Source organism: Salmo trutta, chromosome 34 (genome assembly GCF_901001165.1).
Source record: "Salmo trutta chromosome 34, fSalTru1.1, whole genome shotgun sequence".
Classification (NCBI taxonomy): domain Eukaryota; kingdom Metazoa; phylum Chordata; class Actinopteri; order Salmoniformes; family Salmonidae; genus Salmo; species Salmo trutta.
The window spans coordinates 28,044,179-28,071,678 of NC_042990.1; the positions used below are offsets into that span (position 1 = coordinate 28,044,179).

General features: G+C 42.9%; 2 protein-coding genes across 2 annotated transcripts in view; one reads left to right on the top strand and one right to left on the bottom strand.

Annotated features, from left to right (window-relative positions):
- The window catches only part of LOC115173237 (collagen alpha-1(XVI) chain), a 37,847-nt gene extending 12,998 nt beyond the window's left edge, over nt 1-24,849 (top strand). Inside the window, exons 13-44 of the mRNA XM_029731154.1 lie at nt 1,207-1,263; nt 1,568-1,603; nt 1,858-1,929; nt 5,165-5,218; nt 7,218-7,265; nt 7,450-7,569; nt 8,060-8,107; nt 8,240-8,338; nt 8,457-8,501; nt 10,100-10,144; nt 11,920-11,973; nt 12,058-12,111; nt 12,207-12,260; nt 12,473-12,517; nt 13,329-13,382; nt 13,500-13,535; nt 13,678-13,740; nt 13,905-13,976; nt 14,156-14,209; nt 14,334-14,378; nt 17,344-17,388; nt 17,565-17,618; nt 17,771-17,824; nt 17,950-18,000; nt 18,572-18,661; nt 18,797-18,832; nt 18,938-18,982; nt 20,119-20,313; nt 20,520-20,583; nt 20,735-20,908; nt 22,226-22,303; nt 22,446-24,849. Coding sequence (XP_029587014.1) covers nt 1,207-1,263; nt 1,568-1,603; nt 1,858-1,929; nt 5,165-5,218; nt 7,218-7,265; nt 7,450-7,569; nt 8,060-8,107; nt 8,240-8,338; nt 8,457-8,501; nt 10,100-10,144; nt 11,920-11,973; nt 12,058-12,111; nt 12,207-12,260; nt 12,473-12,517; nt 13,329-13,382; nt 13,500-13,535; nt 13,678-13,740; nt 13,905-13,976; nt 14,156-14,209; nt 14,334-14,378; nt 17,344-17,388; nt 17,565-17,618; nt 17,771-17,824; nt 17,950-18,000; nt 18,572-18,661; nt 18,797-18,832; nt 18,938-18,982; nt 20,119-20,313; nt 20,520-20,583; nt 20,735-20,908; nt 22,226-22,303; nt 22,446-22,639 — 2,235 coding nt within the window. The 3' untranslated portion in view covers nt 22,640-24,849. The remainder of the gene's footprint in view (nt 1-1,206; nt 1,264-1,567; nt 1,604-1,857; nt 1,930-5,164; nt 5,219-7,217; nt 7,266-7,449; nt 7,570-8,059; nt 8,108-8,239; nt 8,339-8,456; nt 8,502-10,099; nt 10,145-11,919; nt 11,974-12,057; nt 12,112-12,206; nt 12,261-12,472; nt 12,518-13,328; nt 13,383-13,499; nt 13,536-13,677; nt 13,741-13,904; nt 13,977-14,155; nt 14,210-14,333; nt 14,379-17,343; nt 17,389-17,564; nt 17,619-17,770; nt 17,825-17,949; nt 18,001-18,571; nt 18,662-18,796; nt 18,833-18,937; nt 18,983-20,118; nt 20,314-20,519; nt 20,584-20,734; nt 20,909-22,225; nt 22,304-22,445) is intronic.
- Nucleotides 24,850-25,598: 749 nt separating this feature from the next.
- Nucleotides 25,599-27,500, bottom strand: part of LOC115173931 (collagen alpha-2(IX) chain) — a 20,072-nt gene continuing 18,170 nt past the window's right edge. Inside the window, exons 31-32 of the mRNA XM_029732448.1 lie at nt 27,348-27,425; nt 25,599-27,084 (exon numbers count right to left, since the gene is read on the bottom strand). Of these exons, the coding sequence (XP_029588308.1) occupies nt 26,879-27,084; nt 27,348-27,425 (284 nt within the window). The 3' untranslated portion in view covers nt 25,599-26,878. The remainder of the gene's footprint in view (nt 27,085-27,347; nt 27,426-27,500) is intronic.

The following is a 27,500-nucleotide window of genomic DNA, read 5'->3' on the forward strand; positions in this document are numbered from 1 at the left end:
ACTTTGTTTCATCACAAAACTGGAGAGCAACATCTGTCCTGTGAAGTCCACAAAACATATTGCCTCTAACAAACAGTTACATGACCTACAGCATGGTCAAGCAAGTTATTAATGTTTCCGACATTTTCAGAATACTAAACAACTATTGATTTAGAACCACAGAGAGTTACCGGAAGTCACAAAGAAAACAGGAGCTGTTTCCGCTAGTCCAGCACCATTTCATCTTCAACATCATCAAATAACCTATGCTTAGTGTAATACAATGACAAGTAAAAGATGCCAAAGACAATTTAGTCTAATAAACGTGAGCTAAATAGGATGTGGCTCACCCTACTTGTAGAGAAAAGCCAATGCCATCCTCCTGTCTTTCATGTTGGCAAAACGCTCTAGTACTCTGTCATACAGTACACGCTGTTAGTTTTTGTTGTGCTAGGCTACCTGGCTAAAATGCTTGCTCGCTAGCCTAACTTCCATTCATGGGCAATGATTAGCCAGCTAGTTAACATTATCTTACATCTAGCTACATGCTGAACTTCCATCCTCTCAGATCAGGGGCACAATGTATGAATTTATGATTGGATCAGAATCACAGGTATAGTCATTGGCCAGTACAGAGAATTTGGTAAAACCAAGTCCAAATCCCTAGTGGCTAATTTAGGAAAGGGGCAATTTTGGCTAGCTAGCCACTGGAGGAAACAACCCAATGAGATTCAACAATATACTTATTTTCTGTAAATTATATTTTGCTTTTGATGTGGTTAATGTGGAGACAAATCCAAACTGTCTTCCCTTGACACTCACTCAGTTTAGCTCAACACTGATTAGCTATTATTTAACCTTTTTTTATCAAGGGAGTCCAAGTGCTCGCTGGCTTCCCTTGCATTCAATGCTACGGGCGGCAACAATGTCATACTCTTTTTGATCAGACAGCATCAGATAGATGGGGTACACATACTGAGACAGAGGGGCTCTGTTTCGCTTGCTCAGATGCTTTCTCCAGTGAGATACATTCAGCCTCTTGCTAACTGAAGGAAAATTATGAATCACAGAAAGTCAAAATAAATTATTTTGATTTTCGAAAGATACATTTATTTTATATATTGTTTTTTGTTGGTCAATTTTTGGGGGAGAAGCCTGTCTTCCCATGGCATCTATGAATACACGCCACGCTTCTCTGTGTGATCTATGAGAGGTCTGTGTTTTCAGGGTGAACCTGGAGACTGTAACTGTATCAGCTCTCCATACACAGGAACAGGTGGACCGGTGAGTATGGCTAGGTCAACATGCACACACGCACACACAGATCCACGCATACAGTACACACACACATGCCACAACGTGGTCATCTAAAACTTGTTTTAAGTTCAACTTCAGGGTAGTTATCTCTCTGCAGGGGACACACTCACTCACACATACACACACACACACACACACACCCAGCTCTCTTTTAACTGGTTTTGAGCTCATCTGCAGGATTCTTTTTTCACTGCAGGGTGTCAGTGTTTGTTCATGAACACATATGATCTGCTGATGATGTGCTCTGAATTTGACTACTCTTGCCTTGCAGGGAGCACCAGGAACTCTGGGAGGAAACACGTGGCAGGTCTGATCTCTCTGTCATCTACTAGCCATGTCTGCCTCTTGGTTTTCTCTTGTGTCATTTGACTGAATATCAACTGAATATGTGTTTGTTGTTGGAACAATTAGGCTACAAATGGTGCCTGTCAATGCTGTGTGGTTCGCTCAGTGTGTGTGTGTGTGTGTGTGTGTGTGTGTGTGTGTGTGTGTGTGTGTGTAAGTGTGTGTGTGTGTGTGTGTGTGTGTGTGTGTGTGTGTGTGTGTGTGTGTGTGTTCCAGGGGCCTCCGGGACCACCAGGTCCTCCTGGTCCTCCTGGGCCACAGGGCTTCATCGGCATCACAGGACCCCAGGTAGGAGAGAGGGGGAGCAGGGTGGTGAGGTCATGTCACTTAACCCTTTACAACACACAAGCAAGGGGTACAGCAGGGGTACTCCTTCCTTACCCGTTCCTCTTTATCTCTGTACATCTTTAACCTCTCAAATGGCATTCATCAACATGAATGTACCTTGGCTGTTCTATCACTCTCGCTCTTCTCTCTCAATTAAATTTCAATTTAAGGGCTTTATTGGCATGGGAAACACATGTTTACATTGCCAAAGCAAGTGAACTAGATAATAAACAAAAGTGAAGTAACAATAGAAAATGAACAGTAGACATTCCAAAAGAATGAAGACATTTATTATGTCTATATACAGTGTTGCAACGATGTGCAAATAGTTCAAGTACAAAACGGAAAATAAATAAACATAAATATAGGTTGGATTTACAATGGTGTTTGTTCTTCACTGGTCGCCCTTTTCTTGTGGCAACAGGTTACAAATATTGCTGCTGTGATGGCACACTGTGGTATTTCACCCAGTAGATATGGGAGTTTATCAAAATTGGGTTGGTTTTCTAATTCTTTGTAGGTCTGTGTAATCTGAGGGAAATATGTGTCTTTAATATGGTCATACATTTGGCAGGAGGTTAGGAAGTGCAGCTCTGTTTCCACCTCATTTTGTGGGCAGTGTGCACATAGCCTGTCTTCTCTTGAGAACCAGGTCTTCGGAGGCCTTTCTCAATAGCAAGGCTATGCTCACTGAGTCTGTACATAGTCAAATATTTCCTTAATGTTGGGTCAGTCACAGTGGTCAGGTATTCTGCCGCTGTGTACTCTCTGTTTAGGGACAAATAGCATTCTAGTTCGCTCTGTTTTTATTGTAAATTCTTTCTAATGTGTGATATGGTTGGTTCTAATTGTGTTGCTGTCCTGGGGCTCTGTGGGGTCTGTTTGTGTTTGTGAACAGAGCCCCAGGACCAGCTTGTTTAAGGGGACTCTTCTCCAGGATCATGTCTTGTAGGTGATGGCTTTGCTTTGGAAGGTTTGGGAATCGCTTCCTTTTAGGTGGTTGTAGAATTTAACCTCTCTAGGGTAGGGGGCAGTATTTGCACAGCCGGATAAAATAATTACACGATTTAATCTGGTTATTGCTACTGCCCAGAAACTAGAATATGCATATAATTGTTTGATTTTGATAGAAAATACCCTAAAGTTTCTAAAACTGTTTGAATGGTGTCTGTGAACATAACAGAACTCATATGGCAGGCAAAAACCTGAGAAGATTCCTTACAGGAAGTGCCCTCTCTGACCATTCCTTGGCCTTCTACACTCTCTTTATTGAAAACTGAGGATCTCTGCTGTAACGTGACACTTCCTACGGCTCCCATAGGCTCTCAGAAGGCGGCAAAACGTTGAATGATGCCTAGGATTAAATGTCAGGAATTGTGAAAAACTGAGTTTAAATGTATTTGGCTAAGGTGTATGTAAACTTCCGACTTCAACTCTATGTAGCACACATGAGGACATTTTTCTCTGTTGAGATCATTTCCTTAGTAATTTCTAGCCAAATGTAAAATGTTCCTGTTATGACAAATTTAATGGAGTGGGTTAGGTCTGCTCTATACCAAATTAGCATACCCCTTGAGTCTCTTACCTGTTTCACACCTGGTAGTTTGGTAGATCGGACTACCAGCTCTCTGTAACCTAGAGGGCAACTAGTGGGTCCGTCTCCTTTATACCATGTTTCTTGAAATATGACAATGTCTGTATTTCCAATTTCTTTGATGAAGTCTGGGTACCTGCTCTTTAGGCCAAAGGCAGCTTTGTGTTCCATAGTGTCTTGTGTTGTTGTTTTCACGGTAGATGTGAGCGGTAGGTATGAGCAGAGCATGTATCTCTCTCTCTCGCTGTCTCTCTCACACACTCTTCTGTTCCTCTCTCTCTCTCTCTTTCGCTCTTTCTCTCTCTCCCTTTTGCTTCCTCTCTCTCTCTCTCTCTCTCGCTCTCTCTCTCTCTCTCTCTCTCTCTCTTTATCTCTCTCATTCTTCTGTCCCTGCCTCTCTGTTTCCTTTCTCTCTTTCTCTCTCTCTTCTGTTCGCCACTCCATTGTTCTCACTCTTGTTCTTCATCTTCCTCCATACTATGTTTCTCTCCTCCTGCTAACTCTTTTCTATTCCACCTTCCATGTCACTCATTTCCTTTTCAAGTTTGGCTTGAACATTGGGGTTCTAGCTTGGGCAGCTTGAGGTTGTGGCTAATGCAACTCTAAATGCAAATTAATGGAGAATTAAAATAGCAAATTATTTCATTAATCTTAAATTCTTAATGTAAACATGTTACACAATAGTAAAAGTAAATATGCAAGTACATAAAGAACTATTGCATAAATACAGTAACATTTAAAGTCAACCGTATTCATGTAGTGAAGCTCTATGCTATTGTTAACCTTGTGGGCTGTAAATATATATATTAATGGGAGTCTTTGTTAAGTCATAGCCCTGCTTTAAACATTCACTAACTCTTGTGGGAAGCTTTGGGAATGTTAACTATTTCTATCAACATATGATACATTGGGATTGTTGGGAATATTGATGACACTTCATTTGAAGGTTTGGTTATAAACTCCTTATACATAATTAAATAGTTATTTTAGCATTAGTACAATTATTATGAATTAAAAACCTTCAAATAAAGTTTTAGGAGAATATTTCCTCAGATTTTGTGGGAAATGTTAAATCTAAACTAATTCTCAACAACATTTTACACATTTAAAACAGGTTAATGGTAAACGAAGATGTAACATTGGTTCATGAAGACCAGGCTGAGTTCACTGTGTAAGAAAATAGATTGATTTGTCTGAATATGATGTTCATGTGTTCATCAAGCACTGAACAATTTTGTGTGCATCAATCAAATTTGCACACAAATATCCTGTTCAAATCAAAGCAGTTAAAACAGATATATTGTTTGACCTCTTGCATAGTGATCCCTGCATGCTATTCAATCTGGTGTTGTGTTTTTTTTTATTTACAAAATAATCAAACAATTTAAACCAAACATGAATCAAACTATTTAAATGAATTTAAATAGTGCTTTAAAAACTAGACAACCAAAAGAGTCTGAACATAAACCAGGAAAGGGAGAACACGGGTGATTGGTTGTTCCTACAACCTCGAACGTGTAACCCCCCCTGACCATTGGTGGAGAGGGATGTAGCAAGCCTGTGATAGGCTAAAACCAGTTGAATCTCAGTTCCTTCTTTCAGGGTAACCCTGGCAACGACGGGGTACCAGGGCAGCCGGGTCTGCCTGGGAGAACTGTAAGTAATAAGACAGAAGGGTTGGAGTCACTTCCATTCCAATTCAGACACATCGGAAAGTGATTTGAAAATCAAATTCCAGAATTGTGAAAAACAATATCAATGAATACCAATGACACTTTCTGATTCAATAATTGGAATTCATTAGCTGAATTGTCTAAATTGAAATGGATTTGACCCCAATCCATGCCAGACAGAGGAGGCGGGGCTAGATGAGTGCTGCAGCTTTGTGATTGGACGGTGCAAGGAGGGAGGAGCCTGGTTGGGTTGTAGGTCTGTGTTGTGAGTGGAGCACTCTGGCAGAAGTTCATTGAGGATCTCTAGACTTTGGACATAACTATACAGTAGACACACCACGACTTAGTGGCAGCTAGAACAATGAACGCACTCAGCTCAAACACTTTTAGTGTTGAAATGCACTTTCTGCATTTCAGAAAGACTTTTACCATTGATTTGTGCCTCAAAAGCATGCACGTACACACACACACACACACATTGTTGGTGTAGTTTCATAAATGCAGTGTGTGAATGTGTGAGTATGTGAGTGCAGCCATTAGTTTGAGTCGAAGAGCTTTGCTGTACTCTGTTGTTCAGCCTTGTTATGCTCAGTACAGTAAGAGCCTGTAGATCTGCTGTTGAGAGGACTGCACTATGAGGTCTATTTTCCATATAGCTGGCATCCAGCTCAGCCCCCTGCCACATACACACACACACAAACACACACACACACCCTCCCCACAATAATCAATCTAGCCACAGTGGAAACTTGGCTTCACAAACTCACACACACACACACACACACACACACACACACACACACACACGCTCACATTATACACACTCACTAAGTGGTTCAGTCCTAACATCAGTAGACAGACATACTGACCCACCAGCTCCTCTCTAGCCCCATGGCCCTGCCTGCATGTTATATGTCAATGGATTTAAATGCCTAAAACAGACTATTAAAACGTTTCATTCTTAGATAAATTCTTAATTCACTCTTATCTTAATCTTAGCTAATAAAAACATATCCTTAAAACCACAAAACATTATTAGAAACATAATTTAACAGACGGGTTTGTTGAATACAAATGAATCCATTTAAAAAGGATAAAATAACAATTTAGCAAAAGTAAAGGATATTTAAATAGGAGTATATTGAAAGTGTAAAGTAAATATCATTGACATATAATGATTCTTCTCTCTGAGACATCCTGTTAATGCACACAGCCTGAGTTTAACACACCTAATGAGCTGCATCATGCTAGCTCAAATGAGCTCTTCTGGCTAATAACAACCGTTTGAACAAAGCCAACAGATTTTGAAACCAGGCTAAGTGCAATTCACAGGTTCTCTCACTGTACGAAGGGCCCCACTGCTCAAATGTGGCAGTATTGTACTGTGAGTGGGTTTCCTGGTGTGATTGGAGTGGTAAGAATGTTTCAGACCACCCATGCAGGTAAATCAATCAACTTTCAAACTCCCAACAATGATCCCAATAAATGCCTGGATTTGAATACCAACGTGTTTTGAAAGACTTGCAAAACCTTGTGATTTTGAATGTTTTGTGTCTCCTTGGGCAAATCTTAAATGGCACCCTATTCCCTCTAGTGGCCTATGTGACTCTGGCCAAAAGTAATACACTACACAGGGAATTGAGTGCTATTTGGGACTTCAGAATGGATCGTTCATTAAATTTGGACTGTACTGCAGTTCAACACCATTTGCACTGCATCCAATGTGCAGAAGTCAACTGTACTTATAAATTGTAATTGCATTTCAACATTTTACTGTAGAAGGATGAAGTTGCCCCTAGATGCTGATCTAAGATCAGTTTTACATTGGCAGCTCCCTAGTGGTTAAGGCTAGGAGTTGTGTAGGATAAACTGATTTTTGATCAGTTTCCAAGGGCAACATCTACTTGGAGCCTTTTTCCCCCCTCCCTCTCCTTTACATTTTACTCTCCTCTCCCCCTCTCACCCCCCCTGCCCTTCCTCAGCATCTGAGGCTGCCTCAGGATGAGGACCCCAGTCAAGGAGATGGAAAGGTAAGACAGGGGTAGAGAGGTGCACTCTGGGAAATATAGTTCTCTAGTACTGCTCTTGGATTTATATGCATGAGCTGTACTGATGTGATTATACATAACACAAACATGCATGAACTGTGTCCATGCAGTGTACATTGAGCTCACACACTTCATGTCATCAAAGTGTGTGTGTCCTCTGCTGCAGAAGGTGTGTGAGGACTGCTCCAAGGGCTTGCCAGGGGTACCAGGCATGGCGGGCACCAAGGGAGAGAAAGGAGACGAGGGCAAGACTGGCATAGGCAATGCTTCCGACGGCTGTGAGAGGGTGAGAGGCTGGGGGTGAGGGGTGTATTGGTGGAGGGCATGGGGGAGAGTGGTGAGGGGTGCATGGGTGAGGTGGTTAGGGGGGCAAATATATTGTTGGCTGGTCAGAATGAGACTGTAGAATCATGGAAATTCTAATTGATTCTTCTGGGTTCATGAATCTACATTATTCTTCTGGGTTCATTGTATTTATTTATTTATTTCACCTTTATTTAACCAGGTAGGCCAGTTGAGAACAAGTTCTCATTTACAACTGTGACCTGGCCAAGATAAAGTAAAGCAGTGCGACAAAAACAACAACACATGGGATAGACAAACGTACAGTCAAAAACACAATAAATCTACATGATTTACATGATTCTGCATTGATTCATGAATCATAAGAATCAATAACACTGTCAGTTTTGGTTCTGATTTTGACCCAACTTATCTGAAGCTTTGCCTAGGCAGAGTCATAGTTCTGACCTACGACCTCTTTGTGTTTGTTACAGTGTTTCCTAAACCAAAGGCTGCAGAGTGAGGAGGCTGCACAGGCGCCTGTACGTCCACAGTCTTTAACTATCGAACTCTCACACTCACAGTCACACACAACACGCACACACATTCACACGCACGCACGCACACCACACACACACTGATTCATAGATTTATTTATCTTCTTTTCTATGTAGACCACCACCAACACCGATGGAGCTAATGGAGGCTGCTCCGGACCAGGAACACCAGGCCACCCAGGAACACCAGGATCACCTGGAATAAGGGGAGAGACGGTAAGTGTGTGTGTGTGTGTGTTTGTTTGTGTGTGTGTTTGTTTGTGAGTGTGGTGAAATATAGCAAGTTGCGTGTTGAATCTCTAACAGGAAGTGGCTTTCTGCCTACATTTCCCAGGGTCCTCAGGGGCAAAGGGGACAGGCTGGAGTACCAGGAAATATGGTGAGCTCAAAACCAGAGATTTTAAGGCATTATAACACTTCATAAGGCTATATAGAGACATTATAAGCCAGCACAACAGAGTCAAAGCATGGTGTCTGTAAGGAGAACAGGGTTGTCTATCATAGCTAGAGGCAGGAGTTTTACCTGACCATACCGTACTAGATCAGGAAAAACTCCTGTCCCAAAGCAGACTTTCTGAGCTCTTGTTCTGTCTTGACTGGTTTCTTCTTCCTCTAATGACTCTCCTACTGACTTTGTGCTTTACTGAATTTTAATTGACCACAGATGTTCTTCTGTTTATACAGTGACTGTTACACTGGAATGGCAACGTTTATTTGTGAAGCATCTCTCTTTCTGTGCTGCATGTACACTCCCTAAAGGCTACATTTCTGTCACTAGTACTTATTCCATGTCATTTTTTGGGCCATGTTCCACTACTTGAAAATGTGTCTTTCTTCATTTTCTGGAAGGAATCACCGAACTGAACATGACTATGTAGCCTATTTGCCGCCTTGCTTTCACCTATCCCACTGTGTTAGATCAGTGCATACTTCCTGGAAGGCTGCGTTTCTAGTGTTGGACCATGGCCATCGTGTTTACGTGGCCTGTGTTTCTTATAAAGCTTCATCAGTGAAGGATCATGCAGAGTAAAGCGACTTCATGTTGATTCTTGAAATGTGAGGTCAGAGACCACTCTAGTGGTAGGTCTTAGAACTACATAGGCCTTGAATTAAATCAGGCTGCTTCCCAAATATCCAACCTTCTCTCAAAGTTTGCACTTCCCATCGTGGATTTACCAATTGTGGAAACTCCCTCCAGCCAATGATTACACCAATCCAACGCGTTTAAATCAATAACAGGAAGTGTGCACACTTTTGGAGAAGGGAGGAGAGTAGAGATAGATGTGTTGCGGCTAAACAGACAGAGTTGGCTTAGATTGTTGAAAACCTGTAAACTATATATAGTCTCCAAATGTTTATTGAAAACATACATAGATTTACACAAATTTGAACTTGTCTCTCAAATACATTGTTAGTTGTTGGTTAGCTAGCTAGTGAATTTTAGCCATATTAGCATAGACGTGACATCAGTCAAAACACCTAAAAAAAAAAGACAGTATCATTAACAAGATACAACGAGCTACCTACGATTCCCCACATGGCAGCTTCACAACGATCTACCTACGATTCCACATATGGCAGCTTCACAACGAGCTACCTACGATTCCCCACATGGCAGCTTCACAACGAGCTACCTACGATTCTCCACATGGCAGCTTCACAACGAGCTACCTACGATTCCCCACATGGCAGCTTCACAACGAGCTACCTACGATTCCCCACATGGCAGCTTCTTGTCATTGTAGCTAGCTATCTGACCGTTCAGAATCCTAACGCCACACGGCCTCATCGATGCACGCTTATCATTTTGGTGAAGTTGTCAGCCAACTCGTCTATACTGCCAATTTCCACCATATCCATGAGTATCCCTTCAGCCGATTGGAGTAGTACCGTAACAGGCTAAGGGTCAGTGTTGCTGTTTACAATGCTGAGCTTAGAACAGTTGTTTTAGTTGCATCATTGCCTGTTTCTCTACAGGGTCCTCCTGGTTTTCCTGGTCCTCAAGGCTCATCTGGACTTACTGTGAGTTTACTACATTTATATACTGTACTATACTCTGTGTGTGTGTGTGTGTTTGTCTCATCTTTCTTATGCTTTTAAACTGGAAGAGAGGAGAACTGTTCTGAAAAGGAATAAATCAAATAAAAATGTTTAGAACATCTTGGTGCCCCAAAAAAGCAGTACATAAATGAAAGGTGAAAACAAAACACAATCATTCCGGCCTCAGGCCATCGTCAGTGTAAATTGTCAGCACACACAGCTGTCTTCTATTTCAAGGATAATTTCATACTTTGAAACTCCATCAACACTATGCACGAGTGTTGAATCTCTTTAAATCAGCAGGAGGGGCTGCTCATAGTGATTTGGCTCTTCCAGCTCTTTAATGAAAGTTATTTCAGATGAGGAAACCATTCTATTGTCTCACCAGTTGTTCAATTATTTCCCCTGTCTAAGAGATGGAGAGTGGTAGTGCCATGCAGAGAACCCGCCAAACCCCCCTTATATCATTCCATTGTTTTAGCGAATGGAAGTCAGTAATGGTTGAACGGTGCGAGCCCAGCATGGAATCCATTTTGAAACGTTAAGCAGCGGTAATTCCAGGTGTGTGTGTGTGTGTGTGTGGGTGTGTGTGTGTGTGTGTGTGTGTGTGTGTGTGTGTGTGTGGGTGTGTGTGTGTGTGTGCGCGCGCGCGCGTCTCTTCTGCACTCCGCTTTGTATAATTTTCTCTGATTGAATAGTAGCAGCTGAGAAACATTTTTCATCGTAATGAAACTCGGCTACATTGATAAGACATTGAACTGAATCAATAACAGGGATTTGAATAGCTTTACGCTGTCAGTAGTCTTGTATATTAGAGGGGAGAGAGAGAGGGAACAGATATGGAGACAGAGAGGGGTAAGGAAGATAGAAATGGGGACAGAAAGTGAGAGAAGAAGGATAACTAGAGAGAGAGGGTAATGCAGAGAGCCGTCGTCTGAAATACATTGACTGCATTATGAAAATCACTCCATAATGAATGAGTCCTCTGGCTGGTTTGGGGAGAGGGTTGCTGACTCTGAGGGTATCAGTATGGTTTGGTCATGGAACTACATCGCCTGCATTGAATCCTCATAGAGAGAGCAGCAGGTCACAGAACAAGAGTGAAAGTCACATTTAGAAGTTCTCAGTGGAACATTAGAAATGGAAAGAAGACTTCACTGTCTACCTCATACTGTATTGACTGGTCTTGTCCTTGGAGTGTGTGTGTGTGTGTGTGTGTGTGTGTGTGTGTGTGTGTGTGTGTGTAGGCCAGGGTAATGCTTTCTACCTCTGCAGTGTTTGTAAGTCGGAATAGAGATTTCATTTAGTGTTCTACTTTTCCTCTCTCCCAGGGAATATGGGTATATGTAACTACATTGCTTAGATGATGATACAGATACTGTGGCTCTCATTCTGAACTTATAGTCCTCATTTCGCCTTTCTTTTGTGATCTGTTTCTTTTCTCATTTCTTCACTTCTGTCTTTGTTCCCTCTCCTCATCTTTCCTTCCCTCTCTAATCTTCTGTCCTCCCTCTTCACCTCTCACCTCTCCCTCGCTCCTCTCCTCACCTCTCCCTCGCTCCGTCCCTCCTCTCCTCACCTTTCTCCCTCTCTCCTCACCTTTCTCCCTCTCTCCTCACCTTTCTCCCTCTCTCATCACCTTTCTCCCTCTCTCATCACCTCTCTCCCTCTCTCATCACCTCTCTCCCTCTCTCATCACCTCTCTCCCTCTCTCATCACCTCTCTCCCTCTCTCCGTCCATCCTCTCTCCTCTCCAGGGTCAGCAGGGTGAGAGAGGAACAGCAGGACCACCAGGTGTGAAGGGTGAAACGGTGAGTCATGGCTACCCTCATCAATACATGTTAGATCAAGTTTGATTAGATACATTATTTATGCATCTTTATGGTGTCTCTCAGGGCCCTCCAGGGACTAATGGATACCCAGGTTCTATGGGACCACCTGGGCTTCCTGTAAGATACATCAACTTCCTGTTTCGTCACATTTATACGAATATTAATGAATATATTGAACATATTGATTGACTGACTGACTGATTGATTGACAGGGCCTGAAGGGCGAGAGAGGGACACCAGGCGGTGCGGGAACGAAGGGAGAATCGGTAAACATGAACAAACACAGTCGTTAAACACTTTATATGTGATGGGGGTTTCACCTAATTTGGATAGTCTAAGAAACATATGGTGTTTTAACAGACTATCTGTAGCAGTTGACATGTCAGATAGTGAGTAGATAACTATGCATTTGTTGGCTTCTATTTTATTACTACAGTGAGTGTGAGATAGTGTCCTAACCCAGTCCTCTCTCCTACAGGGTCCACCAGGCAACCCAGGATACCAGGGAAAGGCTGGAGTAGCGGTCCGTAACCTCATCCCCTTTATCCCTCGCCCCTATAACTTATCATCCATAACCTCATCCCCTTTATTCCTCATCCCTATAACTTATCATCCATCCCTTTATCCCTCGCCCCTATAACTTATCATCCATAACCTCATCCCCTTTATTCCTCATCCCTATAACTTATCATCCATCCCTTTTTTCCCTCGCCCCTATAACTTATCATCCATAACCTCATCCCATTTATCCTTCGCCCCTATAATTTATAATCCATAACCTCATCCCCTTTATTCCTCGCCCCTATAATTTATCATCTGTAACCTCATCCCCTTTATTCCTCGTCCCTATAATTTATCATCTGTAACCTCATCCCCTTTATTCCTCGCCCCTATAATTTATCATCTGTAACCTCATCCCCTTTATTCCTCGCCCCTATAACTTATCATCCATAACCTCATCCCCTTTATTCCTCATCCCTATAACTTATCATCCATAACCTCATCCCCTTTATCCCTCGCCTCTATAACCTATCATCCATAACCTCATCCCCACTTCTTAATCCCTCATCCCTGTAATTTATCATCCATAACCTCATCCTTTTTATCCCTCGCCTCTATAACCTATCATCCATAACCTCATCCCCACATATTTATCCCTCGTCCCTATAACGTATCATCCATAAACTCATCCTTCACCCTCTTTACGGCTTGCACATAACCTCATCCATATCCCTGATCTTCATGACTTCATATCCTCTGGAGAATGTTCTGCTTTCAAGGTTTTGGTTCAAGTCTCTGTCCATGTTAAAATATTGCTGTCTGTTGGTCCAAAGGGACCCAAAGGAGAGGCTGGACTGGCAGGTTCCGATGGACCGAAGGGAGATCAGGTATAGTACAATGCAATATGCATTTTAAATATACATTTCAAATGGTGTGTTCAAAAAATATACTCTCAACACTCACACACACACACATACTGATGTGATCCCTCCAACCTTTTTTAGGGCTCCCAAGGGCAACCAGGATTCCCAGGCACACCGGTGAGTAGAGTCAAGTCTACTTTATGACTCAGTTAGTTAAATATCTATTGGCATGTGACCGTAGCAACTGGAAGAAGGTTGTGGTCAACTGTTGTGTGGTCAACTAACAATGATGACTGTAAGGTACATTTGAACTTTGTAGGGCCCCCCTGGTCCCCCTGGGAAACAAGGAAGAGAAGGACCACCTGGACCCAAGGCTGACAAGGTAGAGCAGCTTATCATACTACGTTTTGTTCTGTTTCCTATATCTGTTTCTACTTAGTAATAGTGAGGATATTAGTAATGTGTATCTCCCTCTCTCTCTCTCTGTCTTTCTCTCTCTCTCTCTGTCTTTCTCTGTCTCTGTCTCTTCCTCGCTCTCTCTTTCAGGGTAATGATGGAGCACAAGGTCCGCAGGGCTCGTCTGGACCTCCAGGTTCTTCTGGGTCTCCTGGCAGGCAGGTGAGTGTGTCTGTGTGCATTATTACAAGATATAGTGTGATTTTCTTTTTTTCACAAACAATGAGTTTAAAGAATTCTCTTCCCTCTCTGCGTGTGTGTGTGTGTGTGTGTGTGTGTGTGTGTGTGTGTGTGTGTGTGTGTGTGTGTGTGTGTGTGTGTGTGTGTGTGTGCCCCCAAAGGGACCTCCTGGATTTGAGGGATTGGACGGTAAAGATGGGAAACCAGGAATGAGGGTAAGAGGTAGTAGATATTATTGTTAGTTGATGTAAGTAGTTAAGTAGGATGACTTGAATTGACCTCTCCTCTTTGCCCCACCTCCCCCTTCCTCTCTTTTCTCTCTCTCTCTCACTCTCTCAGGGTGAGCCAGGGATTCCAGGGACGGTAGGACCCAGAGGAATCCCGGTGAGTGCCTTTTCACCTTTACATGACCCCTACATACAGTTGAAGTCAGAAGGTTACATACACCTTAGCCAAATGCATTTAAACTTAGTTTTTCACAATTCCTGACATTTAATCCTTGTAAAAATTCCCTGTCTTAGGTCAGTTAGGTTCACCACTTTATTTTAATAGTGTCAAATGTTAGAATAATAGTAGTGATTTATTTCTGTTTTTTTTTCTTTCATCACATTCCCAGTGGGTCAGAAGTTTACATACACTCAATTAGTATTTGGTAGCATTGCCTTTAAATTGTTTAACTTAGGTCAAACATTCGGGTAGCCTTCCACAAGTTTCCCACAATAAGTTGGATGAATTTTAGCCCATTCCTCCTGACAGAGCTGGTGCAACTGAGTCAAGTTTGTAGGCCTCCTTGCTCGCACACGCTTTTTCAGTTCTGCCCACAAATTTCCTATAGGATTGAGGTCAGGGCTTTGTGATGGCCACTCCAATACCTTGACTTTGTCGCCCTTAAGCCATTTTGCTACAACTTTGGAAGTATGCTTGGGGTCATTGTCCATTTGGAAGACCCATTTGCAATCAAGCTTTAACTTCCTGACTGATGTCTTGAGATGTTGCTTCAATATATCCACATAATTTTCCTACCTCATGATGCCATCTATTTTGTGAAGTGCACCAGTCCCTCCTGCAGCAAAGCACCCCCACAACATGATGCTGCCACCCCTGTGCTTCACGGTTGGAATGGTGTTCTTCGGCTTGCAAGCCTCCCCCTTTATCCTCCAAACATAACGATGGTCATTATGGCCAAACAGTTCTATTTTTGTTTCATCAGACCAGAGGACATTTCTCCAAAAAGTACGATCTTTGTCCCCATGTGCAGTTGCAAACCATATTCTGGCTTTTTTATGGTGGTTTTAGAGCAGTGGCTTCTTCCTTGCTTAGCGGCCTTTCAGGTTATGTCGATATAGGACTCATTTTACTGTGGATATAGGTACTTTTGTACCTATTTACTCCAGCATCTTCACAAGGTCCTGTGCCCATACAAAGCAGGACCTTGTCTCATATCCTTAGACAGACATCACTGCTGTGACATCACACCACTTTCACGGTGTGCCCATACAAAGCAGGTTCCTTGTATCTGATCATCTATGATATTAAAATGTCTGTACTTACTACTGTAAGTCGCTCTGGATAAGAGTGTCAGCTAAATGACTCAAATGTGAATGTAGAAATCCATCAAACGTCACCCACTGATCTCACCTCACATACCAGTATGTGTATGTATGTCCCTGGTCTTACTGTATGTGCCAATCAGCTGCCCATGTTATTGGTTTCTGCTCTGTTTTCCACAATGTTCTCTGTTTGGTATACTAGATAGACCTCATTACTTTTTGCCTAGTTAAAAAGGTGATCTAAACTGGCTCAGTTCAAAACAGCGTATAAGGAAGAGAAGCAGGCCTTTGTCAATCATTCTACGTTCTGTGATAACTCAGTGTTTCTGTGTGTGGGTGTTGACAGTGCAGGTGCTCAAATCAATGTGAGATTTCAAAGTGATCAATTTTGAAAGCTGTGTGTGAGATGTGATGTGTTGTTTTGAAAGCTGTGTGAAATGTGATGTGTGTTGTGTTGAATGCTGTGATCGAGCTGTGATGTGTGTTGTGTTGGAAGCTGTGTGTGAGATGTGTTGAATGCTGTGTGTGTGTGTTGTGTTGAAAGCTGTGCATGTGATGTGTGTTGTGTTGGAAGCTGTGTGTGAGATGTGTTGAATGCTGTGTGTGTGTGTTGTGTTGAAAGCTGTGCATGTGATGTGTGTTGTGTTGAAAGCTGTGCATGTGATGTGATGTGATGTGTGTGGTGTTGAAAGCTGTGATGTGATGTGATGTGTGTGGTGTTGAAAGCTGTGATGTGTGTTATGTTGAAAGCTGTGATGTGTGTGGTGTTGAAAGCTGTGATGTGTGTGGTGTTGAAAGCTGTGATGTGTGTGGTGTTGAAAGCTGTGATGTGTGTGGTGTTGAAAGCTGTGATGTGATGTGTGTGGTGTTGAAAGCTGTGATGTGTGTGGTGTTGAAAGCTGTGCATGTGATGTGATGTGGTGTTGAAAGCTGTGATGTGTGTGGTGTTGAAAGCTGTGATGTGTGTGGTGTTGAAAGCTGTGATGTGTGTGGTGTTGAAAGCTGTGATGTGTGTGGTGTTGAAAGCTGTGATGTGATGTGTGTTGTGTTGAAAGCTGTGATGTGTGTTGTGTTGAAAGCTGTGCATGTGATGTGATGTGATGTGTGTGGTGTTGAAAGCTGTGCATGTGATGTGATGTGTGTGGTGTTGAAAGCTGTGATGTGTGTGGTGTTGAAAGCTGTGCATGTGATGTGTGTGGTGTTGAAAGCTTTGATCGAGATGTGTGTGGTGTTGAAAGCTGTGATCGAGATGTGATATGTGTTGTGTTGAAAGCTGTGATTGAGAGGAAGGCTCAAAAAGTGTCAAAGACTCCAGCCACCCTAGTCATAGACTGTTCTCTCTGCTACCGCACGGCAAGCAGTACCGGAGCACCAAGTCTAGGTCCAAGAGGCTTCTAAACAGCTTCTACCCCCAATCCATAAGACTCCTGAACACCTAATCAAATGGCTACCTAGACTATTTGCATTGCCCCCCCCCCCACCTCCTTTTACACTGCTGCTACTCTCTGTTGTTATCATCTATGCATAGTCACTTTAATAACTCTACCTTCATGTACATATTACCTCAACTAACCGGTTCCCCCAGCACACTGACTCTGTACCGGTACCCCCCCTGTATATAGTCTCGCTATTGTTATTTTACTGCCGCTCTTTAATTACTTGTTACTTTTATTTCTTATTCTTATTCGTATTTTTTAAACTGCATTGTTGGTTAGGGGCTCGTAAGTAAGCATTTCACTGTGTTGATTTGATTTGGATTTGATGTTTGTTGTGTTTATTGTTGATCTATCTGCTCTCAGGGTTTCAAAGGGAAGCATGGACATGTTGGCTTCCCTGGACAGAAGGTGAGTCAACCACACACACCCTACTCTCTTCAGTGCGTCTGTTTGATGTCTGCTATCGTACAGTATACCAATACAGATTATTAGCCCGTTGTTATGGATGCTGGGTACTCCCTCACCCCTCTTTTCCCCCATGCTCTCCATTTCTCTCTTCCTCTCCATCTTCCTCCTCTCTTCAGGGTGATGCTGGACCTGTAGGCCCACCGGGGACAGCTGGTAGACCAGGACTTGAAGTGAGTCAAACCAAACGTTTCATGCACCTGCTCAATTCATGTTGTTTGATGTTTGAATGATGTTCATATGAAATGAATGATGATGTTGTCACTGTGCCAATGAATTATGACTGTGTGTTGAGTCACATTGAAACGACCTTTAACTTTTTCAGGGTGACGCCGGAGCCCCAGGGCCTCAGGGTCGACCCGGTCCCCCAGGACAGCTTGTGAGTACATGACCTTTAACCTTTCACCTATATGACTCTTGGTTTATGTGGTTGTATAGAGTGTGTCTGTTAATAAGGTTTGTGTGTGTGAAAATGTAGCTACCAGGTTATGTTTTTTTTGGTAGGGATCTGCAGGAGCAGCGGGGCCCCCAGGACCGGCAGGCCCAGCAGGAGTGGTGAGAAGAAATATTATCATCATCAATATGTATTTTCTAATGTAGAAGGAACGGTTATCAAACCAGACGGTTATCAAACCATCTGCATCAAACCCTGGATTATCTGCATGATTAAATTCCGTGTTAGCGTTGTGTTATGTCAGAGTTATGTCTCAGGCAAGGTTAGTCATGACTCGTTCTCTGTTGTTTTTCTCTTCTCTCTATCTCTCTCTCTCCCTCTTTCTCATTCTTTCCCTCTCATTCTTTCCCTCTCTTTCTTTCTCTCTCTCTTTCTCTTTCTCTCTCTCTCTTTCTCTCTCTCTTTCTCTCTCCCTCATTCTCTCTCTCTCTCTCTCTCATTCTCTCTCTTTCTCTCTCTCTCATTCTCTCTCTCTCTCTCTCTCTCTCTCTCTCTCTCTCTCTCCTCTCATTCTCTCTCCCTCATTCTCTCTCTCTCTCTCTCTCTCTCTCTCATTCTCTCTCCCTCATTCTCTCTCTTTCTCTCTCACTCATTCTCTCTTTCTCTCACTCTGTCTGTCTGTATCTCTCTCGCTCTCTCTCTATCTATCTATCTTTCACTCTCTCTCTCTAGGGTATAAAGGGGGAGAAAGGCCAGGCTGCAGACAGAGGGCTACCAGGGATGGTTGGCCCTGCTGGACCCCCCGGTCATCCAGGAATGATGGTCAGTACACACAATCCTATTGGTTTCAACAAGATACATATAGAAGATGATAGATATGCATTTCCTTGTTCCTTGTTGGTAGCATGGGGACGAGTTGAACCTTAATCACTGTTTTCTCTCCTTCCTCGGTCTCAGGGAGAACCAGGCAGTGATGGAGCTGCGGGTAAAGACGTGAGTAACCCTTCTGATGTGGTGTTTGTCATGATGACAGAAACATGAATGTAGCTGTATTATATTTACAAACTTGTTCTCTCACTGATCATCTCCTGTTCTCAGGGATCACCTGGTCTGCCAGGAGACAATGGACAATGTGGTCAAAAGGTAAGCGTCACTGCTCTCCAGTGTGTGTGTGTGTGTGTGTGTGAGAGTGTGTGTGTGTGTGTTTGTCGGCAAAGACAAATTACCACCAGCAGCCACGCTATTAAACCACTGGTTACCTCAGATATGGCCTCCATAAAGGATTATGGGTAGTGTAGTCCAATGGCTGAGGGCTGTAGTGTTGGCAGGGGCGTGGTTGTGCACACACTCCTTTGGTTTTGGCTCATTCAGCAGACTCCCTAACCCAGACATGTATTATGCCCCAAATTGCATCCTATTCCCTATATAGTGCACTACTTTTGACCACAGAGCCCTGGGCCCCTTCATTTGACTGACCCCTTTTGGCATCATCCTCCATTTTCTACATTCACCTCAAATACCCTACTTTCCCTGGCAATACCCCATACTACATAGCCCTATACACTAGATACAGTAGTTACCAATAGAGTTATTCTCTGTCCCCTGGATAATGCTATTAACTGCGGGCGCTACATGAGATGAGGCGATTTGTCATTGTGACAGGAAGGTATTGTCAGGGCTTTTAGCTGTAGTAGTACAAATTACAGAGGAGCTCTCCTCTCTTCTCCTTCTTCTCTCTCTTCTGTCATCGTTGGGGTCCAGTGTCCAGTGGTGATGTGTAAACATTAGCCCTTCATAAATGCCTGCTTTGTTCCACATCCATCACAGATGTCAGTCTGATGCTGTTTACAATATAGTGTGTAGGGTACTTACAGAGTGCATTTACTGACACAGGGAGACTGTGGATGCCTCCCAAATGGCACCCTATTCCCTATGGGCCCTGGTCAAATTTAGTGCACAATATAGGGAATAGGGTGCCATTTGGGAGGAGGTAAGTGAGGAATACACTAAATGCAGGGTAGGACTGTTACAATCTAAAGTAGACACTGTCCCCTTGTTGACTGGACTCTCCTTCAAGGGTATGACAGGACTGTATAGGTTGAAACAGTTAGCAGTTGGATTGTTGAAGGAACATGGGTGTCAGTGTGCAGGAGTTGATTCATCTTTTCAACCTTCAATATTAAAATCTGTTGTCAGTGGTCCAACAGTGCTTCTCAGTGAATACCTCTCATCTCTTACCTATCTCTATCTCTCTCTCCCCCTCTCTCTCTCTCTCTCAGGGTGAAGCAGGTACCCCAGGTCAGAGAGGCGCACCAGGGGAGCGAGGTCGCCCGGGACCCCCTGGCGGAGGTGGGTACTCCTCCAAGGCTGATGCCCCAATGATGGGCCAAGTGGGACCCAGGGGAGAGAGGGGCACCCCAGGCTCACCAGGCACTTCAGGGTCCCCCGGACCTCCAGGAATACCAGGCAACGATGTGAGACCTTAGTTACTGTGATGAATTGCATTGATTATGAATTGATTACTTGTCATGTTCTTGTTTTTTCCACAATGTTTGGTCAACAGACTAAAACTCAAAAGACCCAACACGGTTTTTAGCTATGAGAAGAGATGATTCATGTATTATTTGTGCAGTAGTTAGGTTCTCTTTCATACTGTATATCCTTCTATATCTCTCCACAGCCTGTGGTCAACTATGACAACATCAAGGACTTCATTCGCCAGCAGGTCATCAAGATCTTTGATGGTGAGAACCTCCTCTTCTTTTCTTTTGTATTTATCACCCAGACACGGCAAAGATCTGTCTGTCCTTCCTAACTGAGCTGCATGAGAGAATGGGAACTTGTTTATTGATTAGGTTTATCATCTATGATTGTACTGTATCTTTTCCCCTACAGAGAGGATGGCCTACTTCATGTCTCGTATGCCGCAGCCACAAGAGGAGTCATCTCCCGGTCGTCCTGGACCCCCAGGGAAGGATGGTAACCCAGGCAGAGATGGGACTCCAGGAGCCCCAGGTCAGCCAGGACAGATAGGTAGAGAGGGCCGCCATGGACCCTTGGGACCACAGGGTGAGTCTAGACACGTTTCATTCATGCTTTTGATTATTTTATCATAAGGCTTAACTTACATCTAGACGCTCCGCTAGCGGAACACCTGCTCCAATATCCAATGATGGGGCGTGGCGCGAAATACAAACTCCTCGAAAATCCCAAAACTTCAATTTTTCAAACATATGACACTCCTAGGACATTATGTTATACAATACATGCATGTTTTGTTCAATCAAGTTCATATTTATATCAAAAAACAGCTTTTTACATTAGCATGTGACGTTCAGAACTAGCATTCCCACCGAACACTTCCGGTGAATTTACCGATTTTAAAATAGCTTTTCGGTGAAAGCACATTTTGCAATATTCTGAGTAGATAGCCCGGCCATCACAGGCTAGCTATTTTGACACCCACCAAGTTTGGTGCTCACTAAACTCAGATTTACTATAAGAAAAATTGGATTACCTTTGCTGTTCTTCGTCAGAATGCACTCCCAGGACTTCTACTTCAACAACAAATGTTGGTTTGGTTCCAAATAATCCATAGTTATATCCAAATAGCGGCGTTTTGTTCGTGCGTTCAAGACACTATCCGAAGGGTGACGCGCGGACGCGTATCGTGACAAAAAAAATCTAAATATTCCATTACCGTACTTCGAAGCATGTCAAACGCTGTTTAAAATCAATTTTTATGCGATTTTTCTCGTAAAATAGCGATAATATTCCAACCGGGAGTCGTTGTTTTCGTTCAAAGACTGAAAATCTAAAATGGACTCTTCACGTGCACGCGCGCACCCGTCTCATTGTTCTCAGATCGACCACTATCCAAATGCGCTACTGTTTTTCAGCCATGGACTGCAAAGTCATCATTCAACGTTCTGGCGCCTTCTGAGAGCCTATGGGAGCCTTAGAAAGTGTCACGTTACAGCAGAGATCCTCTGTTTTCTATAAAGAGAATAAAGAAGGCCAAGAAATGGTCAGAGAGGGCACTTCCTGTTTGGAATCTTCTCAGGTTTTGGCCTGCCATATGAGTTCTGTTATACTCACAGACACCATTCAAACAGTTTTAGAAACTTTAGGGTGTTTTCTATCCAAATCAAACAATTATATGCATATTCTAGTTTCTGGGCAGGAGTAATAAACAGATTAAATCTGGTACGTTTTTTATCTGGCCGTGAAAATACTGCCCCCTATCCATAACAGGTTAAATACCATGGTCATGATAAAGTCATAGGAGACCATAAACAGTTATGACAAGTGATGTCAACTTAGCGTAATTGACTTGACATAAAGGTTAGTTACTCTCTCAAGTAATGTCCTCTGTCGTGTCTGCAGGTCCACGAGGTCTAAAGGGAGAGAAAGGTGACAAGGGTGTAGGGGAGATGGGTGACAGTGGACCCCCAGGAGCACCAGGTAACACCAACTTCAGCCTGTCGAAATAATTTACATTTAATAAGTTATATATTTAAATTGCAACTGCTCTTTTATAATGATTCATTTGTATCAAGTGCTTCAATGATGCCCTCTGTCCCTTCATCAATTCTCTTACTCTCAGGTGTTCCAGGCCCCCCAGGTTATGGTAAGATGGGCCCCAGTGGCCCCGTGGGTCAGCAGGGGATCCCTGGAGTCTCAGGAACCCCTGGACAGCCGGGTCAGAAGGGCAGGGAGGGCCGGTGTAACCCCTCTGACTGTATGAGCCAACCAATAGAGTGGAACCCTAAGGGCCCTCCCATCAAGGGCCCCTACTAGAGAGAAAGTATTGAAGAGGAGAGGAGGAGAGAGATTGAGAGATAGAAGAAACCAACCCAAAGACCAGAAGGCACTAGAGAAAGGAGAGGAGGGGAGAAGAGAGAACAGATCAAACAGAAGACCAGAGCTACCGTCCGATCAACAGAAATCATCCCAGGAGAACAAATGAATACTGAAGCACCAATAGTTGGTGTGGAGGACACATCCCTAATTCATCAAAGGGTTTGCCAGTTAGCTGTCCTCACCGCCTGTGTAGAAAATATATATGTGTAGGACCTTCCTCTAACTGAAGCCTTAGTACTGGCTGAAGTGGCTTCAATAAAGGAGATATTTGGATGCTGTGCTCTCCTCTCTTTCATATATTTTCCCAACTTTAGCTGCCAGCTCTTTCTATATGTTAGACATGTTTATTTTGACAATAACAACAAGAGCATATCCAGCCTGAAAAATGACCTGCAAATTCTTCCTCATCTTCACGATCATCCTCATCTTCATTCTGATTATAAAACGTGCCCATTGGGAGTATTAGGCAGCTACCTTGTGATATTCTGCTTCGATCTAGCTTCTGTCTAGCCATAGAAACAACATTAATAGAACTGACATGGCACTCCCATTTCAAATTCCCATTCTCATCGTTCTATCTCTTTGTACATTTCGTTTGATTTCTATGCTTGAATATACTCCATCACTTGAATGATACCTGATGCTTTAACAGATCTGTACGCTATATCCTCAAATCATGGCCTTATTAGAGGTTCTCACCTTCTCTTCCCTGTTTGTGTGAGAAGAACATAATGTACACCTCCCAAGAGTGCCTGTTTTGTACATATTTCTATTTATATGTAATAGCTTTTTATACCTTTTGGATTTGGCGTCAATATGGCTAACCATGTTTTCGCTATGGTCAACTGTCAGGAATCCACTACGAGTGTGGATTTTATAAGCTTTCAAAGTGGAGTTATTTGTTCATAAAAAATTGGAGAGAAATTAGCTTTTTATGTGAAAGTAAATTGGATTTGATGGTATAATTATGCTTTGGAAGATATTTTCATGCTTGCCTTTGTATAAAGTACATGACATCATTTTCAAAACTGCCTCAAAACTGGCAAAAAAAATTAAATTCTAGTTCTGTAGCAATTTATCAACAAGTCTCTTACATCATCAAGCTTATTTTTGACAACAGATCAACTGTAAAGGGATATTTTCTTCTCGTCCAGCACACCACTGGTTACGGTAACTGAAATAACAGATCAACTGTAAAGGGATCATTTGCTCTTCCAGCACACCACTGGTTACTGTAATTGAAATAACAGATCAACTGTAAAGGGATCATTTGCTCTTCCAGCACACCACTGGTTACTGTAACTGAAATAACAGATCAACTGTAAAGGGATCATTTGCTCTTCCAGCACACCACTGGTTACTGTAACTGAAATAACAGATCAACTGTAAAGGGATCATTTGCTCTTCCAGCACACGACTGGTTACTGTAACTGAAATAGGGTTGTAAAAATTCCCAGGGTTTTCAGAAATCCTTGTTTGGAAGAGGGCGGGGATAAGCAGAACATTCGGAATCCTCCAACCAGGATTTCTGGAAAACCTGGGGATTTTGGGCAAGTTACCGTCATTTTGCCATGCTTAACGGAAATAGTGCTTTATGACCTCTAAGAGAAACAGGCAGAATTTTCATAGGAGAGGCTGTTTAGCAACTTCACCCAATCCTTCGCTGGCATCACTGTGCCAATCAGCTTCTCGTCGTAATCCATTACTGAGGACAACTTGTATGTCTCCTGCCTTGTATGTTGTGTTATTTTGAATGTTTGCAGTTTTACCTGTCATCTATACACTACAGGCCAGGGTGTCAGTAACCACTAGCTGTGTAAGGGATTTGTCACCATATTAAGATTCATATGGATGTTCTGAGTTGTTATTGGAAGGGCCATGAGGTTTTCCTGATATTTTGACCTGTCCATAGTAGTTCCTGGTCAGGAAAACCTACTGACTGACCCTAGTTATACTGAACAAAGCACCCCCATAGTTCTCCCCTCTTCAGTCCTAGCTTTCATAAACATCTTGTTGAAACGGCACCACTGTTCTCCTGCTACTCTCAGTGTATCTGTTGTGTGTTTTATGTTGGCATCACTTTTTATAAAGAGATTTTTTTTTAATGAAAACCTTTTAGAAAAAGATAATAAAATGTTTTAAGCAGACGTGGTCTGGTCAGGATGTTGTTGTTGATTAACACACTTTACACATCAAAGTATAAAATGTGACTCCGTTTTACCATACTTACCATCGATGACTTTTATTGGAATGCCTTTTCTTTGTTCTCTGAGTGAAAGCACACTAGGTACAAAACGTTAACTAGCGCTCCAATTAAATGTTGTAGCTTTTCAAGTAAGCAGAGTGCTAGAGCGGCTTTTGTATAAACTCCAAGCCACCTGTAAGACTCATACTACTATGTGAATGAGTCCGAGTGGAAAAATTTTCAGGTAAGCCCTTCACAGAAGCTTAACTTCTGCAGCTTTGAGAGCATGACGTTGTATTACACAGAGAAGGATAGGGCAGGATAAACTGCAGAGGATTCAGCAGAAATACTACTAAAGAAAGCCAGAAACTGAACTGGGTGTTTGGGGACACTCTAAATGGTATAGGCTTTATACCCAGAATACCTAGCCCTACAATAGTGAATGTCATTATCCTGTAGTCTAGGCAGTAAACTACATGCAGTTATGCAGCACTTAAATCTCACCTTTTCATATTTTCTTGGAAAACAGTTGGCAACCAATTTAAAGGGTGCATCACCAGCAATGACTAGACTGGAGTGTGGCACACAGACAGAGAAAGTCTAGACTCCATCCATTAACCCGTCTCTAAGCACAATGGAATAAAGGCCATGTCATTTTTGTACAATCGTTTCTTTTCAGAGCTCCAACAGTTCCCACATGAGAGAAGAACATTCAGGTTTTTACAAAATGTCCTTCTTTATTGGTTTGGAATTGGTTGACCTGAACAACCAGGGAAAAAAATCTAACCTAAGTGTTTACAGATGAATCATATAAAGAACACCAAATAGAATCGCTTCTGTTAATGAAAAGAATCAGTCCTGTTTGTTGTTAGAATGTTGACATTGATTGACTCCATGGAAGTTAGTTGACAGTGGCATATAAATATTGATTTGTGTAACTGTTCTGTTTGGAAAAGCAGTCATTTGAACTTTTAAACTTTATTGCTGATTAGGTTCATTAACACAGGGGTTGTTTTGGTCGGTTCATATTCTAACCCATCCTCTTTTTTTTCTCTACATAAAATCAACACACATTTACAAAGATTTACAGCACTGAATTATGGGAGATAGATGGGAGTGCCCATCAGGATATGCTGTTGCCAGGCAACTACAGGAAGAGATCAAATCTACGGAAATCATTTGTTTCTAAATGAGGCGAAAGTAGACGGGGGTGGCACTGTACATGTGAGGCAAAAAAAGGGGGTTTCACTATTTCACTCAAGCATACAGGTGACAGGTTTAGCAATACATCTTCCAAAGGTACGAGTGTGGAGTGTGGATTTTGATTTGAATATTTTATTGGTACCTTTGTGTACACTTGTACGGCACTTCTTGTTTGGTGGGGAGTGGAGGTGGGCATATGCTTGCATTATTTGCTTCAAAACATATATTTAAATATTAATATTTCAGATATAAATCAATACAATTTAAAGTGACCACGGTACAAAACAAAAACACCAATCATTGGACTCAATGTATATCTCTGCTCCTCCCAGTCCAGGGGTTACGGCTGATGATGACATCATCAATGATGTCACTGGATATGATATTCAGATGTCACTACGTCTCTCTCTCACTCTCTCTCCCTCTGTGGTGGGGGTGGGGCAGTTGGACGTGACAGACATTTACATCCACCAATCCTTGACCAGAGATGATAAATTCAGAGGGGTGTAATTGGCTGTGAGTGGCTGTCATCATGGTGATTTAAAGTGGGTGGGCGTGGTATGTGTTGCAAACAGAGTCTCTAAACAGTAGAACTGAAGGTCGTCAGTTTAGGGGTCAGGGGACAACATCACTCACGATCGTATTGCCCTCACTTCTCGCTCTCAATGGTATCCAATGAAGGAGAGTGGTCTCTCTCTTTCTCTCTCCTCTATCCCTCCTCTCTCTCTTCTGTCTGTCTCTCTCTCTCCCTCCTGGTGTTGTGGGGCTCTTGATGGAGAGGTCATAGGTTAGACTCCGGGGCCCTTGACCCTGGCGGAGTCCTGTAGTCTGGGGGAGGTGTAGGCAGAGGCAGCTAGGCAGGCTGCAGCCTCACAGAACCCTGGAAGACCAGTGGGGCCCGCCTTACCGGGACGACCAGCCTCTCCTGCCGAGCCCTGGGGGCCTCGCTCACCAGGCTTACCGTTTCGAGCCACACCGTCAATACCAGGAGGACCTGAGGAGGTAGAGGAGGAGAGAGAGGAAGAGATAGCCTTTTAATTTACTACATTCCTTTGAAGAGAGTTTAAGTTTTACACTGTAACTTCCTCAGGTAAGTTGGTACACCTTTTTAATAACTGGATAGGTGTGTAGAGGAAGGTCACTTCCTTCTAAGTGTGTGTGTGTGTGTGTGTGTGTGTGTGTGTGTGTGTGTGTGTGTGTGTGTGTGTGTGTGTGTGTGTGTGTGTGTGTGTTAGGAGAGTGCATGTGGTGCCACACCTGGTATTCCAGGGGGTCCTGGCTGGCCAGGATGTGGTTTGCCAGAATTTCCTCGGTCTCCCTTTGCTCCTCTCTTTCCTGAACAAGAGAAAGATGGAGGGGTGGAGAGGGGTTAGTGATCTTTTCTAAGTTATATTACTTTTTGAGTGATCA